Consider the following 21447-nt stretch of genomic DNA (forward strand, 5'->3'; position numbering starts at 1 on the left):
GGGCATGTTGAGATATCCTTTCCAAGGTAAAGGATAGGCTGTTCCCTCTGGCTCCCCCTACAACCGAGAAAGAGGTACAACATTTAATGGGCCTCTTTCAGTTTTAGAGACAACATATTCCTCATTTTGATGTGTTATTCCAGCCTATTACTGAGTGACCCAAAAAGCTGCTAATTTTGAGCGGTGCCCAGAACAAGAGAATGCTGTGCAGGTTGATTACACTGGACCACTTCCATCATGAAAAGGGGCATCATTTTGTTCTTACTGGAATAGACACTCTGAAGACGAATCTACCTTTCCTACATGCAATGCTTCTTTCAAAAGTACCATCCATGGACTTACAGAATACCTATCCACCACTGTGGTATGCCTCACACCATCGATCTGACCAAGGAACTCACGTGACAGTAAGTGAAGTGCAGCAATGAGCCCATGCTCAAGGAATTCCCTGGTCTTATGCTCTCCACCATCTTGAATCATCTGGCTTGATAGAATGGTGGAATGACCTTTCAAAGACTCAGTTACAATGCCATCTAGATGGCAATACCTTGTAAGATTGGGACAAGGTTTTCCATAAGGCCATATATGCTCTGAATCAGCATCCAATGTGTAATATTTTCTTCCATGGCCAGCATTCATGGATCCAGGAACCAAGGAGTGGAAATGGGAGTGTTACTACTCACTATTACCGCTAACTATACAGTAGCCAAAATTTTGCTTCTTGTTCCCATGACTTTATGCTCTACTGGCCTAGAGGTTTAGTTCTAAAGGGAGGAATGCTTCCACCAGAAGACACAACGATGATTCAATTGAACTGGCAGTTAAGAATGCCACCCAGCCACGTAGGGCTCTTCATGTCTCTGAATTAGCAGGCAGAGAAGTTACTGTACTGACCCTGACTGCCAAGGGGAAATTGAACTACTGCTACACAATGAAGGTAAGGAAGATCGTGTCTAGAATCCAAAAGATCCCTTAGGGTGTTTCTTAGAATTACCGTGCATTGTGATTAAAGTCAATGGAAATCTATAACAATTCGATTCAGGCAGGACTAATGGCTTAGACCCCTCAGGAATGAAGGCTTGTCTCACTCTAATATGCACAGCATATATGCATATGATCAGCTAAGATGCTTGCTGAGGGCAGGGAAAATGGAATGGGTAGTAGAAGATGGTTTAAATACCAGCTACGACTGCATGACCAGTTACGGAAACAAGGGTTGTAATTGTTATAAATGTCTTCTTTACTATGTTATGCTTGTGCTTTTGTATTTATATATGTTAAGCAAATATCTTTGCTTTCTTCCCTCTCTTATCCCCTTATCATATAAGATATATTGACTTTATATCATAGTATTTAAGTATTGTTAACTTACATCATAGTATTTAAGTTATGAGATAACATGGAGAAGAGTATAAGTCACCCAAGGACATTGCATCCTCTTCTAAAGAAAATATAGGTGTGTTTTCAGATGTATGCAGCAGTGTTGGATCATGTTAGAACTATGACCTTGTTATTGTCTTTATTTGAAGATTGAGTATGGTCAAAAAGATTTTAAATCTTAAAAATTTTTCTATTTGTTTTCCAGAGAAATAGAACCAATAGAGAGAAATGGAGTGTGTATGTGTGTGTGCTCGTGTGTGTATAGAAAGAAAAAGATATTTTAAGGAACTGGTTCACACAGAGTAGGCAGACAGGGAAGAGTTGCAGTTTGATTCTGAAGGCAGTCTACTGGCAGAATTCCCTCTTTCTCCAGAAAGGTGAATCTTTTTCTATTAAGACTTTCAACAGGTTGGATGAAGCTCACGCACATTAAGGAGGGTAATATGCTTCACTCAAAGTCTACTGATTTAAATGGTATCATATCTAGAGGGAAGAGATATGGGAACATATGTATATGTATAACTGATTCACTTTGTTATAAAGCAGAAACTGACACACCATTGTAAACCAATTATACTCCAATAAAGACGTAAAAAAAAAAAAAATTACCTTCACAGAAACATTAGAACATTATCTGGGTACCGTGACCTAAATAAGTTGACACATCAAATTAACCATCACAAGGCCACCCCTTGTCAACTTGACACCCATACACATCTCCAGAAGATCCCTGTTAATGGGCGCACAATGTACAAAGATGTGATCTCTGACGACAATATATAAGGGGAGAGATGGAGATGTATAGGAACACAGTGTTTGGATTCCATTGAAATGTTGTCAGAATTATAAAAACTAGAATTTTATCAGTTTAAGATGGTAATTGTAATCTCCATGGTAACCACTAAGAAAATGACTAAAAAATACACAGAAAAGGAAAAAAGGGAATTGAAATAGTACTAAAAAAAATCAATCAAATTTTTAAAAAGGCAGTAATGGAGAAATTAAGGAACAAAATACATAAGACATAAAGAAATTAAATACCTAAGACCAGAAGTAAGTTTTACCTTATCAGTAATAGTGTTAAATGTAAATAATTTAAACTCTCCAATTAAAAGGTAGAGATGGTCAGACTGGGGAAAGAAAAACCAAAACCATAATTCTTCTACATGTTGTCTGTGAGTTCCCTGATTTATTTTTATCAATATTGAATATACTCTAGGGCTTCCCTGGTGGCGCAGTGGTTGAGAGTCCGCCTACCGATGCAGGGGACACGGTTTCGTGCCCTGGTCCGGGAAGATCCCACATGCCGCGGAGCGGCTGGGCCCGTGAGCCATGGCCACTGAGCCTGCGTGTCCGGAGCCTGTGCTCCGCAACGGGAGAGGCCACAGCAGTGGGAGGCCCGTGTACCACAAAAAAAAAAAAAAAAGAATATACTCTAAAAACCCTACCTTACAGAAAACTTAATAATGTATTATCATGATAACAATTTATATCAATGATAAAAATGTGATTATTTAATAATGGTGCTGGGGCAACTAAGAAGACTACTGGAAAACAATGAAATGTCTTTCTTACTCTCTTCTTATAAGAAAATAAAATCTGGGTGAATCAATGACTTAATTATAAAATAGAAAATAACAAAACTACTGCAAATATATATGAGAAATTTCTCTTACAATTTTATAAAGAGAAAGAATTATCTCAGTATATCCCTCATCCTTCCTAATCTGCTCTGTTCACCACCATATTAAAGCCCACCCATCTTGACCCCGGACCACAGCAACAGGTGCTGGAAGCCCTTGTGCATTTACAGTTTCGTTTTTGTGTTTGTTTGGGGCTAAGCTCTTCCCTGTCCACATCCTGACACTTTGACAAGCCCACACTGAACATCAAATGGAAAGGCACAAGAGTCTTTCTTATGATGCTCATGGAAATGCACAGTCTTAAAGGGTTTTTAAGCACCCCTCAGTACTACTCTTGCCAGCTCTGGAAGCCCTTGTGCAGAAAATCAACTTCTAACTCACTTTCCTTCCTGGGGTAAAGGAAACACGTGCAAAGCAAAAACCCCAGTCAACCACCCTGCCAGGCATGGTTTCTGCTGTTTTCCTGTGGCTCATAGAACCACATGGAACAGACATCACACCAGGTAGAAGAACCAGGGGTGCACTTCACAGACATGCCCTGGAAGGCTCTCCACCTGTTTCTGGTCTTGCCCCCTTTCAATCCAAGAGTGTGCTCTTATCGCATTGGTCCTCTGCCTAAAACAAACCTGATTCCTTCAGTCTTCCGCTTAAAACTTTTTGGAGTTGTCCCTCACTAACAAAATAAAACCCATGCTCCCTCCACGGTGTCCAGGACCCCGTGTGATCTCCTCCCACCTGTCCTGTTGACCTCTCCACCCTCCACTCACCCCAGCTGCCCCCTAGCTTTGCTAAAACAAGCCCAGCCCTGCCCCTTGGGGTGACAGTTCCCGGGGGCCCCCTCAGGAGCACTCTACCTGGCTCTCTGCACCAAAGTCACCAACCCCAGGAGGCCTTACCAACACCATCTCTGTCCCACCCATCACTCAATTATCCTCACGGTTCCTAGCTCATCTCTCTGACTGTCACGTTTGTCCATCTGTCTGGGTGTCATCCTAGGAGGAGTGTTCCAGGAGGGCGGGGGCCTCACGTCCTCCACTAGCACAGCGCCTGGCACACGGAAGACTTCCAGTAAATGCCTGTGGAATAAGAACCAGGAACTGCAGGAATCAGAAGACCAGAAGGACATGAAGATAAGGCAGACAAAGGTCAGGTAAGGGTTGGAGATCAGTCGTAGAATTTACCTGGGGGACACAACTCCCAGAAGCTGCGCCTCCATCCCTGTGGGGCAGCTAATTGTTGGTGAACTCCATCCTTCCCTGTGGGCATGATTGAGGCAGCTGTGACCTATAGGGACAAAACAGGGACAGGCATGAGTGGCTTCCAGACTCTCACCCCTCCCAGAATCCATTCCACAATCCTTTCACCTCACCTCCAAAACTAAGCAGAACTTACACCTTTCTCCCAGCTCCAAAGTCTTAAATATTCTTCAGTATTTATGTTTGAACTTTCATGATTTGGGGCTAGCCAAGTAACATACCCTTGAAAAACTCTCCTTTATCCTTTTCTCTTATAGAAGAAAACGTGTTTATTCTAGAAAATAGGAGGAGGTAAGATTTTTATAAGGATACAAAAACTATATATGATCCCCTCATCTTAGAAATAGCATCCGTTAATGTTTTGTCTCATTTAGTTCCACTATTTCACCATATGTGTGAATATTCTCTTTCTTTTACATACACACACACATTTACGAATGAGGGTTGTATAATATGCAAACTTAAAAATATCAGGATACAGAGTCAAACATTAAATAATTTTTTGTTCACCAAATATTGATTAAATGATGAATTTCTGGTTTCAAAAGGTGCCTCAGACATCTAGACCAATAGAATAGAACAGATAGCCCAGAAATAGACTGTTGCATATATGGTCGAATGACTTGACAAGGAGTACCAAAATCATTTAATGGAGAAAGGACAATCTTGGGAAAACTGGATATCCATATGCAAAAATATGAACTTGGACCCTTACTTAACACCGTATACAAAAATTAACTCAAAATGGATCACAGATAGAAACATAAGAGTTAAAGCTATAAAACACTTAGGAGAAAACATAGGGGCAGTTCTTCATGAACTGGAATTTGGAAATGACTTCTTGGATATGACACCAAAAGCACAGGCAACATGAAAAAAATAGATAAATTGTGCTAACATCAAAATTTTAAACTTCTGTGCATCAAAAAAAACACAATTAACAGAGTGAAAGGGCAACGCACAGAATGGGAGAAATGTTTGCAAATCATATATCTGATAAGGGGTTAATATCCAGAATATATAAAGAACTCCTACAACACAACAACAATAATAATAATAAACAACCATTTTAAAATAAGTAAAAGATTTGAATAGATGTTTTTCCAGAGAAGATGTACAAATGGCCAATAAGCACATGAAAAGATGCTCAACATCACGCATCATTAGGGAAATGCAAATCAAAACCACAATGAGGTACCACTGCACATCCATTAGGATGGCCACTATTAAAAAAAGAAAGGAAAAAAGAAACCCATAAACTACAAGTGTTGGCAAAGATGTGGAGAAATTGGAAGTCTTGTGCACTGTTGGTGGGAATGTAAAATGATGCAGCCCCTATGGAAAACAGTTTCCATAAAATTTGGGGGTTTCTCAAAAAACTAAAAATAAAATTACTATATGATCTAGCAATGTCATCTCTGGGTATATATCCAAAAGAATTGAAAGCAAGGTCTCAAAGGGTTATTTGTACACCCATGTTCATAGCACCATTATTCACAATAGCCAAAAGATGGAAGTAACCCAAATGTCCATCAGTGGATGAATGGATAAACAATGTGGTATATACATAAAATGGAATATTATTCACCTTAAAAAAGAAGGAAATTCTGGCACATGCTACAACACGGATGAACCTGAGGACACTATCCTAAGTGAAATAAGCCAATCACAAAAATACCGTATGATTCCGTTTACATGAGGTCCCTAGAGTAGTCAAATTCATGGAGAAAGTAGAATGGCCATTGCCGGGGTCTGGGTAGAGGGGAGAATTTGGATGTTGTTGTTTAACGAGTAGAGAGTTTCAGTTTTGCAAAATGAAAATAGCTCTAGAGATTGGTTGCACAACAATGAGAATATAGTTAATGCTAGTGAACTATACACTGAAAAATGGTTAAGATGGTGAATTTTATGCGATGTATATTTTACCACAATTTTAAAAAAAAATTTAAGGTGCCTGACAAGCTGTCCCTAATGGAACCTGTCCAGGATCTATTAAATACCAGAGAGTCACAGAAAAGTGACAATTTGTGTCACAGTCTCTGAGCTATAAATGACATAAGAGCAATTGGAGAAATTTGAATGAGGTCGGCGAATTAGATGGTAATGTGTCGATGTTAATGTTCTGATTTGAAGGTTGTATTGTGGCTATGGGGGAGAATGTTCCTGTTTTTAGGGAGTACACACCAAAGTGTTCAGGAATGATATTCATCATGTTAGCATCTAGTTTTCAGATGGTCAGGATAAAGGGTTTTGTACAATATATGCAAATTTTCTGTAATTTTGAGTGTTTTAATAACTTAAGAAAATAGGTCAGAATAAAAATACAGCACCCTCCCCAGGACACAAAGGAGGTGAGCCTAGGGTTGGCCTCAGCATCCTGCCTAAGGACAGTTTCCAGGCTGAAGCTCAGGAAGGGACCCGACAGAGACCCCGTGGCCTCTTAAGGGAGTGAGAGGAGTTCCAGGAGGCTGAATGCAGGGCGAGAACTGGAGAAGAAAAGCTGCCCAGAGAGAGCTCTGGAGACGTGCAGAGGGGCCCATCCAGTGTGTGGGTGAGTGCTCATCTGTGCACGCGCGGGAGGGACCCACCCCCGGCTGAGAAGAGACCGCTAGAAACCAGCAGGCTGACAAGGATCGAGGCTCACCCGGGGCTGGCACTGTTGATGCTGCCATTAACCAGAGTGGACAGACTGCATAATAGGGGTGCTGCCTAGATATCAGTGGTTAACTACTATGTCCTTTGTAGTTAATGAATTTAATGCCCAAATAAGGCAAGTGTAGCCCAGGCATCGAACTTAAAAGCAAATATTGGAAGATCGAACTGATATTCAATTTTCTTTACTATGACTGGAACAATATCCAGCCCTCTTTAAAAGAACACAACAAAAATGAATACCTAAGAAAACAAAATTCACAATCTGTATCACTTAATAAAAAGTGACAGAGCAGGAAGCAGGAAAACATCAGAATAAGTAGGAAAAATTCAATCAATAGAAATTGTAGAAAGTGACAGAGACCATTGAATTAATCCACAAAGACTATAAAACAGCTATTTGAATCTTATACTCAGGGACATAAAAGAATAAAATGAACACAATCAGGAGAGAGATGGATGACATATAAAAGACAAACAAACAAACAAGAACCAAATGGAACTTCTAGAAATTTAAAGAGTAACCATATCTGTAATGACAGATATAGTGATCGGGATTGGAACAACTAGATGTCCACATGCAAAAAACAAATCTAGATACAGACCTCAGGAAGGAAAGAATACCTGCCATCTAGCAGCCTTCACCTGCGGCCACCTGTGGCCTGAGGAAGCTCAGGATGTGAAAACCCTGAGGAAACTCAGGATTTGAAAACACAGGATTCTGGCCCCAGATAGGTTAGGTGCATACTAAAGGAATGATTTCCGTGAGACCTGACTCTTGCATCTTCCCATACATAGAAAGGTGCTAAATTCCTTAACTTGGGATATCTGGGTTTTCTTTCATTAACAGTAATCTTTTGATGTTCCCAACTACCTGCCCTTTGTTGCAAACTCCTATATATCCTAGCTTCCCCTTCGCCTCCTCCGAGCAGTTCTCTCAGGGTTACTTGAGATGCTGCCTCCTGGGCTTGAAGTCCTAAAAATTCCCACCGAGGGACTTCCCTGGCGGTCCAGTGGTTAAGACTCCATGCTTCCAATGCAGGGGGCGTGGGTTTGATACCTGGTCAGGGAACTAAGATCCCACATGCCATGCGGCATGGCCAAAACCAAATAAATAAATTAAATTAAATTAAAATTCCCGCTGAATAAAACATAACTCTCAACTTTCAGGTTGTGATTTTTTTTTTCTTTTTCGTACGTGGGCCTCTCACTGTTATGGCCTCTCCCGTTGCGGAGCACAGTCTCCGGACACGCAGGCTTAGCGGCCATGGCTCACGGGCCCAGCCGCTCCGCGGCATGTGGGATCCTCCCAGACCGGGGCACGAACCCGTGTCCCCTGCATCGGCAGGCAGACTCTCAACCACTGTGCCACCAGGGAAGCCCCTGGAAGGCAGATTTTTAACCACTGGACCACCAGGGAAGTCCCTGGTGATGACTTTCTAGATACAACTACCAAAGGCATGATCCATGAAAGAAATAACCGATAAGCTGGATTTCATTAAAGTTAAATTCTGCTTTGAAAAAAACAATATCAAAAGAATGAGAAGTCAAGTAACAGACTGGGAGAAAGTATTTGCAAAAGATACATCTAAAAAGGACTGTTTTCCAGGGGCTTCCCTGGTAGCGCAGTGGTTGAGAGTCCACCTGCCGATGCAGGGGACACAGGTTCGTGCCCCGGTCCGGGAAGATCCCACGTGCCGCAGAGCGACTAGGCCCGTGAGCCATGGCCGCTGAGCCTGCGCGCCCGGAGCCTGTGCTCCGCAACGGGAGAGACCACAACAGTGAGAGGCCCACATACTGCACAAAAAAATAAATTAAAATTAAAAATAAATAAATAAAAAAATAAAAAGGACTGTTTTCCAAAATATACAAAGAACTTAAAAAAAACTCAACAATAAGAAAACAAACAACTCTGTTAAAAAATGGACAAAAGACCTTAACAGATACCTCACCAAAGAATATACAGTTGGCCAATAAGCATACAAAAAGTTGATCCACATCATATGTCATCACGGAAATACAAAGTAAAACACTAATGAGATGCTGTACACACCTATAAGAATGGCCAAAACCTGGACACTGACAACACCAAATGCTGATGAAGAGGTGGAGCAACAGGAACTCTCAATTACTGCTGGTAAAAATGCAAATGGAAGAGCCACTTTGAAGATAGTTTTGTGGTTTCTTGCAAAACCAAACATACTCTTACCATATAATCCAGCAATTGTGCTCCTTTGTATTTACCCAAATGACTTGAAAATGTATGGCCACACAAAAACGTGAACACAGATGTTTATAGCAGCTTTTTTCACAATTGCCCAAACTTGGAAACAACCAAGATTTTCTTCAGTAGGTGAATCGATAAATAAACTGTGGTACATCCAGACAATGGAATGTTATTCAGGCCAGAAAAGAAATAAGCTATCAAGCCATGAAAAGACATGGAGGAACCTCAAATGCATATCACTAAGTGAAAGAAGCCAATCTGAAAAAGCAACATACTGTATGAATCCAATGACATGACATTCTGGAAAAGGCAAAACTATGGAGACAGTAAAAAGATCAATGGTTTCCAGCAGTTGGGGGCCAGGGAGGAATGAATAGGCAAAGCACAGAGGATTTTTAGGGCAGTGAAAATACTCTGTATGATACCGTAACAATAGTATACATTTGTCCAAGCTCATAGAACTTACAGCGCCAAGAGTGAACCATAATATAAATTATAAATTTATATTTATAAATTTATGGTTTATATAAATATAAACCATAATATAATATAAATTATGAACTTTGGGTGATTAGAATGTGTCAGTGTCGGTTCACCGGTTATAACACATGTACCACTCTGGTGGGTATGTTGATAATGGAGGAGACCATGTATGTGTCGGGACAGGGGGTATACGGGGAATCTATGTACCTTCCTTCAATTTTATTTTGACTCTAAAACTGCTCTAAAAGAATAAAGTCTTAAAAACAAAACAAACAAACAGCATGATAATACACACACAAAGGAAAAAAATGTACTGGATGGGGTTAACAGCAGATTAAGATGTGTAGAAAATCAGTGAACTTGGAGAGAAAGCAATAGAAACTATTCAAAATGAGAGAGAAATAAAACAGATCCGAAGTTGAGAGCACTTGGGCTCACCAGGCCCAAGGCCCTGCACTGCCATCCCGACACCAGCTGACGTTGGGCTCCTCTGAGTTCCTCCATGATCCCCCCAGCACAGCACTCCACCCTGTGCTTCAGAAGCTCCTGCCCCACCCCAGGGAGCCCACAGCACAGTGCCAATACATGCAGGTGGCAGCCACTGCGGGGCTGGGGGGTGGGAGACCACGTACCCTGTGGCCCTCCCAGCACCAGCGTGACCGACACCAGCCCTGAGGATGGGATTCGTCCTCCCACACAGCCTCACATAGCGCCCACACAGCTCTCAGCAGCTTCAGAGGGCCCTGCAGACGTTCACTTCCTCCCGTTTTACAGCAGGAAGCAGGGGTACACAGGGTCCCAGAGCTGGAAGGAGCAGAGCAGGCCTGCAGTCTCCAGCTGCAGTCCCAAGACTCCTGTGGCCTGACTGAGCCTCTGAACCTCACAGTTCCCACTTTGAAAGAGAGAGAAACCTGGGGTAGAAGACCTACAACAGAAATGGGGCCCCATCACATGTGCAGAACAGGGACCTGGGTGAGGACCAAGCTCAGCTCTGCAGCTCATCTCATGTCATCCTTCCAAGAGCCCAAAGACATGGGCCTCATCTCATGCCAGGCAGGACTGGGGGCAGTAACTGGCCCTGGGTGACAGCATTCAAGTGCAGAGCTGGGACCGCTGTCCCCCTGTCCCCTCCCCTGCTGCCTAACCTGCGGTCTCCTGGCCACCCACTCCCAGTCTCAGAAATCTCCTGGATCCTTGAAAATCTCTACTGGCACCGAGGAATCAAAACCACAGCACTGTGGTGCCCCATATTTACTTTAGACAAGCAGAGAAGTAAAGTTCAGTGTGGCAAGGGTGCAGGGAAACAGGCACACCTGTGGACTCTTGATGTGAGTTAAAATGGTCTGGCCTTTTTTTTGAGGACAGTTTGCCATTATATATAACGAAAGTATAATATTACCTAACCCATTGACACAACAATTTCACTTCCAAGGAGTTACCCAGTAGACGGTACACATGCATGTATGACACATACAAAGGTATATACTACAGTACAGTTGGAATTAGCAAAAAAAACAAAAAACAAAAAAACCAAACAAGGATATAATCTAGAAAGATATTCATGAAAGACAAGAATGAAATAAACTGGTTCACCCACATCTGCTTTACCTATACAATAAAATGTTATGCTGTTAGAAAGAATAGGATAAATCCGCATGTACTGACCTAAGACATCTAACGGAATTGGTTATTAACTCAGAATATAACAAAAGTGATCATGACTGTAAATGCATTTTTAAAAAAGCCATGAGAAGGGATGAGAACGGGAGTTTGGGATGTCAGAGGCCTAGGTCTCATATTCCCCAAACCATCAAGATCATATTTTGACCTTGTCTACACAGGTATTCTCACATTCACCTGGAAAAACACCTGTTGTACTAAAGTGATTCATTCATGCAGCAGCCTTAAACATGGGTCTCGTCTAGTATAGACTAATTTTTTAAAAAATTAATTCTGTAATCATTTTGTGATTATATGTTATTGCGTCTCTGAATTTTGAATTAATTTGTTAAATGAAAGTATTTAAAACTTCATGACACCTGTAATGTTGGTTTCACATTTAATTTTTTTTTTTTTAAACATATAAGGAACCTGGAACATGCAGGAGTGGAGCCTTTCCACTTGAAGTGTCTTTAGGATGTGCATCACCATGGGTTTTCCTGTTTGCATCACCCACCTCTAAGGAAGGAGGGGCGGCTCCAGTTCCTGGCTGCCTGATGGTCATTTAAGGGCAGCCTCGCAGGCAATGTGACTAGAAGGAACTGGGAACCTCCTTCCTGCTGAAACTCAAGGGTCAGAACAAAACGTGTGGAAGGCAGCCTTCTTCTTGGGCTGCTGTTTAATCAATTTGCCATGAGTATGTTTTAGAATTTAAGCATAAGTGTAAAATAGTAAAAAGAAAGAAAGAAAAGACAGCCAATCTCTGTCGCTCCAGGCAGCTTGCCAGGGAGTTTCCAGCTTGACGCTGCCCGCTCCAATGCCTGGAATACACTGCTGGGACCGCTCAGAAGGCCAGCCGGGCCGCGGACCGGGAAGGGGAGCGCGAGCTCTTCTCCCTCTGGGCCCGGGTCGGTCCTGCCGGGCCGTGACCCTGTTCCTTCCCCCGATTCTGCCCACTGTTGGTCCTGCGCGGGTGACCCGGGCAGGCACCCAGCCATGTCCGCCTGCCCACTCCCCCCACCCCGCTCCCTCCCCCGCTTCTGCCGCCCCCTCCCAGCCACCAGGCGATCCTTCCCCCCAGCCAGGACCCGCGGCGGGGACTCACCGATAGCAGGGCACCCAGGACGACAAAGATGAGAGCCAAGGGCCCCCGGAGCCGAGGCCTGGGACCGGGGGGGCGCCCTGCTCGGGAGCCCGAGGCGGCCAGTGGGCTCTGTCCCCGCTGCCCCGTGCTGTCGCGGGGCGCTCGCTGTCCCAGCCGCCGCGGCGTGACAGCCTGCAGAGCCATCAGGAAGCAACAGTGTCTTTCGTGGGGCTCTGGATCGTCCCTGCCGCCCGTGGGGTGTGCGGGAGCTCACTCTTGTCTCTCTCTTTACTCTCTTGGGAGAGTGGACCGTCCTGACTTTTGTACTCGGCGGCGTTGAGTCACCTGGGCGGGGCAAAGAATGGAAGCCAGCTAGCGAATAGGCACACCGTTGTTGAAACACGTGATGTGTTGGCAGAGAGGCTCTGAATAAAAGGCCGTCGTCTTCTAGGTACACCTCCGGAAGGTGGGGGGCTGGACATAGAACTAACCCTCTGGCTACCCTGGGCACGTGGTTTGTTTCTGGATCCTGTCCTTCCCAGGACAGGCACAGAAGGTGGTGATGAGGAGTTTGGGGGGACGAAGTGGTAGCTGACCACTCCCAGAAACTGTGCCCTCAGCTGTGACCAGGGTAGTGAGGTTGAGTCCGAACCCAGGACCTGTCCTGATCCCGTCCCCTTTCCAGAGCCAAAGCCTCCCGTGTTTATAAACTCTGAACTAACCTGCCCTGACTTTGGCGTTTTCCTCACACGGCTACTCCCTCACCCGCCCCCCCCCCACCGCCACCGCAAGAGTCTCATTGACTGAGTTGATATGTTTCACTGCACCCAGGGTCACTTTGCAGCTCTGTCCCAGTGCGAAGCTTCTTGGTCAGGGCCTTGATCTTAGCATCTCTGTAGCCAGGTGTCTGGCTGGAGCAGACACTCAATGAACAGGTGAGTCGACCGAATGAAGTTCACAGAGGCATTGATCGCTGGGTCTGAATTCAGGTCACCATTAGGCTTCCGACCTCCCCCATCACCACCTTGCATGTTCTGGTAGTTTCAGGTCCATCATCTGACTTTCACACTCAGGACTTCATGTTATCTTGTCTCAGCCCTACTGCTCCTGCAGTCAGGCAAGCTGGAGGAACCCATTTCAGCCTTTCTTCAGGATTTTCCTTCCCTGTAGATTCCATAAAGCCCTTGGGAAACAGAACTGCTGGAGACTAATTGGCACATTAAACCAAATGGGCCAAGGGGGGGTCCCCACGTGGGTCAGGCCCTTTCAGCTGTCCCTATACCTCCATCTCTGTGCCTGGCCTATTTTATCTTCATGACTCTCTGAATGTCCTTTGATGATAACAGGGCCCTGATTTTGCAATCCAAGGACACCATCCACATTGGGCAACGCTGCACTTTGGGCCATCAGGCTCAGAGGCATATGTCCAGGTCACTCCAGACTGTCCCATCTCTCTAGTTTGTCAGGACCAAGTAGGTACCAAACCTTCATCCCTCTCCTCAAGTTCCCATCATCTTCTTCTGCTCTCCATCTCATCCTGGAATGTCTGGGTTTGGCCTCTGCTATCTGTAGGCTGTTGCCAAGGACTCCATTGTGCTGTTCTGAAGCCCACGTCCCTCCTCTCTTATTCATGCCAAGGAGGAAGTGGGACACCGGCGGCTCCAGTGAAAATAATTTGTCAGTTGGCACTGGGAGGAAAAGGCTGGCTCTGACACTGTGTGATTTGGTGGTCCTGGGCTCTCTATCCTATAGGAGGTGTGAACATTTGATAATACGATGCAGGTACAAATACTTCGTTAAAAAGCTCCATGGGGGCTTCCCTAGTGGTGCAGTGGTTGAGAGTCCGCCTGCCAATGCAGGGGACACGGGTTCGTGCCCCGGTCCGGGAAGATCCCACATGCCGCAGAGCGGCTGGGCCCGTGCCATGCCGCTGAGCCTGCGCGTCCAGAGCCTGTGCTCTGCAACGGGAAAGGCCACAACAGTGAGAGGCCCGCGTACCGCCAAAAAAAAAAAAAAAAAAAAAAAAAAGCTCCATGGAAGGTTTGTTACAGTACATTTCAGACTTGATGACACAAAATAAAAAGAAAGAGAAAAGAACCCTTATTATGAAACGCTTCTCTATTAAAAGGGAAAATCTATACGAAGGAGCCTGGTTCAGAGCGGGGTTGGTGGCCGTCTGGCTATGGTCCTCAGCTGGTGGGACCAAAACACGCTAAATGCATGGATCCGGTGTCCTGGGTTCAATGTGTAGAGGAGAGGAACAGTTGTCAAATAGCAGACCCTTTACAGTGATTCAGCAGGGAAAGGACGAAGTGCGCCCACAGGAGTAGAGAAGAAAGAGGAAACCCGAGAAACCACAGACGAGTAATGGAAGACCATAAAACCTGAATATGTACAGCCTAGGAAAAAGGGCAAAGATGACTTGGGATTCAGGAAAGGGGTGGATGAAAATACACTATTGTAGTAATGGATTCAGAACACGTGCTAGAAATACCACGACTTGTCCAATCTCAAGATACTATGGGTTTTCAATAAAACTAAATATATATATATATACATATATATAAACTATTTAATGAAATTTCATGTAGTGGGCATGTTACATCCAGGCAGTGAAGTGGTGTGCACCTGCTCTATCTTCTTTACTCCCTGGGACTAAGTTTTGGCCTCTCCGACCCTCAGTTTTCTTCTTTAAATGAACATGGTCGTATCTTTCACACTTGCTTTCTGTTTCAGAGTTAGAGCAGAAGTTGCTCCTGGCATAATGGAACATCAGGCTATCAAGAGTTCTAGCAGACTTCTCTGGATCCTGTGCCCACATTTTCAGAGGGATCCTTGATGGCCATTCCATACCATACTCTCTTAGCAACTTTCAAATATACAATACAGTATTATTAATTATAGTCTCCATGCTGTACATGACATCTCTAGGACTTATTTACTTTATAACTGGAACTTTATACCTCGTTCTTAAAGGGAGTGTCCTATTTTATCTTCTCCATCATGATGGCATTTACCTTAAGGTTCATTCTTTATTCCATCTCATTCAAAAGATTTCTTCTTTCTTGGAAATATAGTAGCTATTATCTCTCCTACTCACTTGACACAAACATGTATTACCTTCTATTTTATTTTCTGTTTGCAGACTGCATGTATTCTGACCAGACAACTCTGTTACTATAAAATCTTTCTTATTCCACCTCCCTATTTTTTACTTCAGATATCTCTTTTATTTCCACATTGTGTCTTACATATGTTGTCTAACACAGTTTGCTCACTGATCATAGATCTTGATCTTATGGAGACGTAAGCTTGGCCCAATACATTTTTTCTTCACTGGGACTATTTAAGCTTCCCATATGGCTGTTATTTCTTTTTTTAATATTTATTTTTTTTATTCACTTACTATTTATTTATTTTTTGACTGTGTCAGGTCTTAGTTGCGGCATGCGGGCTCTTCATTGAGGCATGCGGGATCTTTTGTTGCGGTGCTCCGGCTGATTGTTGTGGCACGCGGGCTCTTTGTTGCGGCGCACACGTTTTCTTTCTAGTTGTGGTGGCGTGAGGATTTTCTCTTCTCTAGTTGTTGTACACCGGCTCCAGAGCACGTGGGTTCTGTAGTTTGCAGCACGCAATGCTCTGCAGTTGAGGCGCGTGAGCTCAGTAGTTGTGGAGCATGGGCTTAGTTGCCCCGTGGCATGTGGGATCTTAGTTCCCTGACCAGGGATCGAACGCTGTTCCCCCTGCATTGGAAGGTGGATTCTTTACCACTGGACCATCAGGGAAGTCCCCATGGCTGTTATTTCTAATTATTAAGGTCCTCGATGAAGGTGGCCAGAGTGGTGGGTGGGGCAAATGGGAGGCAGGGGCTAGCTCATTCAAGAACAAGGCAGAATCATCAACTCCCTCTCAGTGTCTTTTCTCTCATCCACTTCCTTCCTCTGGTTCCTCTTTTAGGCCATTTATATTTAATATATGCAAAACCTAACCAAGGAGGTGACTGAGCACTGTAAAACATTGATAAAGGAAATTGAAGATGATCCAAAGAAATGGAAACATATCCCACGCTCCTGGATTGGAAGAATTAATACTGGTAAAATGGCCATACTACCCAAAGCAGTCTACAGATTTAATGTGATCCCTATCAAATTAGCCGTGACATTTTTCACAGAACTAGAACAAATAATCCTAACATTTATATGGAACCACAAAAGACCCAGAATTGCCAAAGCAATCCTGAGGAAAAAGAACAAAGGTGGAGGCATAACTCACCCAGATTTCAGACAACACTACAACGCTACAGTAAGCAAAAGTGTGGTATTGGCACAAAAACAGACATATAGATCAATGGAACTGAATAGAGAGCTCAGAAGTAAACCCACACACCTACAATCAATTAATCTTTGATAAATGAGGCAAGAATCATACAGTGGAGAAAGGAGAGTCTCTTCAGCAAGTGGTGCTGGGAAAGCTGGAAAGCCTTATGTAAATCAATGGAATTAGAACACTCCCTCACACCATACACAAAAGTAAACTCAAAATTGTTTAAAGACATAAATATAAGACATGACACCATAAAACTCCTAGAAGAGAACATAGGCAAAACATTCTCTGACATAAATCATAGCAATATTTTCTTAGATTAGTCTCCCAAGGCAAAAGAAATAAAAGCAAAATTAAATTGGACCTAATCAAACTTAAAAGCTTTTACACAGCAAAAGAAACCATAACAAAATGAAAAGACAACCTACAGACTGTAAGAAAAAATTTGCAACAGTGTGACCGACAAGGGGCTACTTTCCAAAATAGACAAACAGCTCATACAACTCAATATCAAAATAAAGGAACAACCCAATCAAAAAATGGGTAGAAGACCTAAATAGACATTTCTCCAAAGAAGACATACAGGTGACCAACAGGCATATGAAAAGATGCTCCACATTGCTGATTATTAGAGAAACGCAAATCAAAACTACAAAGAGATATCACTTCACACCAGTCCGAATGACAATCATCAAAAAGTCTACAAATCATAAATGCTGGAGAGGGTGTGGAGAAAAGGGAATCCTCCTCTACACTGTTGGTGGGAATGTAAATTGGTGCAGCCACTATGGAGAACAGTATGGAGGTTCCTTAAAAATCTAAAAATAGAATTACCGTATGACCCAGCAATCCCACTACTGGGCATATACCCAGAGAAAACTATAATTCAAAAAGACACATGCACCCCAATGTTCATTGCAGACTATTTACAATAGCTAGGACATGGAAGTAACCTAAATGCCCATTAACAGATGAATGGATAAAGAAGATGTGGTACATATATACAATGGAATATTACTCAGCCATAAAAAGGAATGAAATTGGGTCATTTGTAGACCCAATTTATTAATTTCTACTATTTCTACATGACTTCCACAAATCATGTATTAACACATATATGTGGAACCTAGAAAAATAGTACAGATGAACCGGTTTGCAAGGCAGAAATAGAGACACAGGTGTAGAGAACAAACATATGGACACCAAGGGGGGAAAGTGGCGGTGGGGGTGGGGGTGGTGGGATGAATTGGGAGATTGGGATTGACATATATACACTAATATATATAAACTAGATAACTAATAAGAACCTGCTGTATAAAAAATAAATAAAATCAAAATAAATAAATAACAAATCACGTCCCAGGATTTCTAACCCTCTCCAAGCCTCCTAGAGAGTGTTCAGGCAATGTCTTGTCAGGTGGCTCTTGCTTCATTTCTCTGGGTCACCAAAACCTTTCTCACACTAATGACCATTTTGCTCTACCCTACTAGTCTAAAGAATTAACCTAAGGAAATAATCATAGATTATAAAAACATTTATGTACAAAAATGTTTCTTGAAGCATTATATAAAATATCAAGCACATTGCAAGAATCCCTATAGGATTCTGGTTGAGTAAATGATAGTGTAATATTAGAGAGTTATTAAAATAATGTAGCAAGATAATTAATGATACACAGCATGATCAAAATATGGCAGGAGGAAAACATGAGAGGATTAAATAGAGTATATATTTTGCGGTTTTAGGAGAAGTTCAAAATTTTTTTTATCATTCTCTTCAAATGGTTCAGCTGAGCATAAGCTAAAATCAGTAACTTGCCTGTAATGAATAGGGTACAACAGAAGTGGCAGTGTGTGACTCCTAAGACTAGATCATTAAAGGCATTGTGGTTTCCTCCTTCCTCTCTCTGTTAGATCACTCTCTCTGGGGCGGCCAACTGCCCTGACATGAGGATATTCAAGCAGTCCTATGGAGAAATCCCTGCAGCAAGTGACTGAGTCCTCCTGCCAAGAGCCAGCAAGCAATGGAGGCTTCTTCAGTAGCCATGTGATGAGCCATCTGGGCAGTAGACCCTCCAGCCCCAGTCGGATAAATGCTTGTAGTTTTAAGCTTCAACATTTTCAGGAGATATGTAGGCAGCAATAGATAACAATTACAGTGTACATGATGCAATGAGGACCGGATACCAATGAATCACTCAACCTCACTCTTCCCTTCCCACCTCTGTCCCTCCCTTCTGTTTATTCATCTATGTCTAATGAAATGCACTAATATGCTGAGGGTGATATATCTAGATAATGGAAAAACAGTGAGATTTCTGTATATATGTATCATTTTAATCTTCCACAGCAAATATGTCTAACTTAAAATATAAATATTGTTTTTAAATGTACAATGCTCTACCCTGTTTATAAGAGAAGCCTTTTTAGTATGATAGAATCTACTTTCATGTAATTATTTCTCCCAACAAACCAAATGCTTGTAAGCAAGCACTACCGTGAAAAATACTAAAATTTTTTAGACCCGAGACAACATTTTTGAAAGGGAAATTCCAGCCAGTTTCCTGAAGAGTCAACTGCTTACCAACATTTACAGTAATCACTGTGATTCAGCAGTAACAGAATGAACTTACTGAATGGTACCATGTATTAAGCATCCAATATCATGATTTTAGAAAAATAATGATCTAGAAAAGTAATTAGTATGAAACTATTGCCGTTTTAACCATCCCCTGAATGTGCCTTGCTTTGCTTTAGAAAAATAATTTCCAGATTTTCTGCTTTTGCTTATAAGAAGATAAAAATTACGTAAGTGTCCATCTTGAGCAGACTGACCAAGAAATGCAGCCTGGCCTAGGTCCCAGCTAGGGTCTGGGGTTTGTGTGAGGTGGGGTGAGAGGGTGGAGCTCTGCAGAGTCTCTGTGATTATCGCTTTATAGGATAGAGTCACAGAGTTTGAACAAGTTTGGCTTTCGGCCAAAGCACCTTGTGATATTTTTAACTATTAAAAGGAAGTAAAAGAGAATAAAATGTAGTGTTCTGCTGCTACATCCTGTATTTTTAAGCAGGAAATCCCTGATCATGCAGAGTATTTGAACAAACCAGAAAGTTTTTTGGGTTTTTTTTCCCCTCCCATTTCTAGCCAAGAACAAAACAAATTCTTGGAAGAACTAGGTAAGGGGCTGGAGTAGAGGATTAATTGGTGTTAAATCCAGGAGGATTGGAGGAGGCCAGGAAGATGGAAGAGGAGGTGGGGTTGGACTGCAATCAAGAAAATCAGCACCATTCTCCTGCCTAGCACCCCTCTGAAGTGTAATCCATGGAAATATGTCTTTAATCTGTCCCTCCCACTGCCCCATGAGGACAGGAGGGTGGGTCAGCCTTGCCCGCTGAGCACAGGCACGGTTGGCCCATGCGAGCTGCCCTGTATTATGGAATCGGGCCAGCAGTCCAGCGCACAGGGCACCAGACCCATCCAGTTAGGATGTTTTGGCAAAAGTAGCTGAGGCTCACAGCCCAACAAACACCAGTCGTGCTTCTGATTTCATGCTCACTCCTGAGTGCATTTTCTTTCAAAGGAGAAAGATTGTATAATAAAGATATTTTTGTTTAAAAATTTTTTTTGCATTGTTAATTCTGAACTATGTTGATAATATCATCCCTGACATAGCAACAGAGTTTTTTTCCCTCATGCATTGTCTTCAAATCCTCTCACAGAGCCCAGGCACCGATTCTGCACTTTACTCAAGGCCAGTGCCAAGTTCCTTTCAGTGAACAAAATGCCTCCCATGATTCTGTGCGGCTCAAGGAAGAGGACAGGGACATGAGCTTGGGAACAGCACTGTGGAGTCCATGGCAACAGCCTACAGATATCAGAGGCCCAACCCAGATCCTGGTGGATGAGATGGAGAATAGAGGAAGATGCTGGGAACTGTGAGGAGTGGGATGGGGGCTTGGAAACAGCTTAGTCCTGATAAACTAGAGAGATGGGGCAGTCTAGGGTGACCTGGACATATGTCTGAGCCTGGTGGCAGGAAGCACAGCCTTGCCCCAGTGTGGATAGTGACATGGAATTGTGAAATCAGGGCCCTGTTGCCATGGAGAGACATTCAGAGAGTCATGAAAATAAATAATACACAGTTTATTTATCTATAAAATAGTGTTTGAGCTCTGTAATCACATCCAGGCCACATTCTTTCTTGTGGATCTCACTTGCATGCTGTAGTGTATATAGAAGTAGAAGTATAATGCAGTACACGTGAAACCTATGTAATATTATAAACCAGTGTTACTTCAATTCAAAAAAAAAAAGAAAGAAAAATAACTGTCTAACATGTCCAAAATATTCTATGATGTAGAGCTTTAAATTTATCAAATTATAGAGGCCAAAGTTAATTCACAATAGTAAAATACAGTCCTTTGCTTATACATAAAATCGTCTTAGCAATTCAATGGTAAATTGGTCATTACTTAACAAATAATTTTAAATGTCTATGGAAAAAAATTCCACTTGGGCCCCCAATAAGTCCTGCCATTTCTATGCATTTATATGTGCCATCATTCTGGAAAATCTGAAGCCAATAACAAATTATATTAGATGTTTTTATAAGTACATTGATTTATTCTTTTTTTTTTTTTTTTTTTGCGGTACGCGGGCCTCTCACTGTTGTGGCCTCTCCCGTTGCGGAGCACGGGCTCCAGACGCGCAGGCTCAGCGGCCATGGCTCACGGGCCCAGCCG

At 42.8% G+C, this 21447-nt stretch overlaps 2 protein-coding genes across 2 annotated transcripts in view; both read right to left on the reverse strand.

The window, feature by feature from the left end:
- Positions 1–12662, reverse strand: part of LOC309963550 (tumor necrosis factor receptor superfamily member 10B-like) — a 48604-nt gene extending 35942 nt beyond the window's left edge. Inside the window, exons 1-2 of the mRNA XM_082841996.1 lie at positions 12406–12662; positions 4205–4307 (exon numbers count right to left, since the gene is read on the reverse strand). Of these exons, the coding sequence (XP_082698122.1) occupies positions 4205–4307; positions 12406–12588 (286 nt within the window). The 5' untranslated portion in view covers positions 12589–12662. The remainder of the gene's footprint in view (positions 1–4204; positions 4308–12405) is intronic.
- ENTPD4 (ectonucleoside triphosphate diphosphohydrolase 4) overlaps positions 1–21447 on the reverse strand; it is a 424151-nt gene that overhangs the window by 135692 nt on the left and 267012 nt on the right. The window lies entirely within an intron of this gene.

The sequence above is a fragment of the Leucopleurus acutus genome (genome assembly GCF_964270905.1).
Source record: "Leucopleurus acutus genome assembly, chromosome: 7".
NCBI classification, from domain to species: Eukaryota; Metazoa; Chordata; class Mammalia; order Artiodactyla; family Delphinidae; genus Leucopleurus; species Leucopleurus acutus.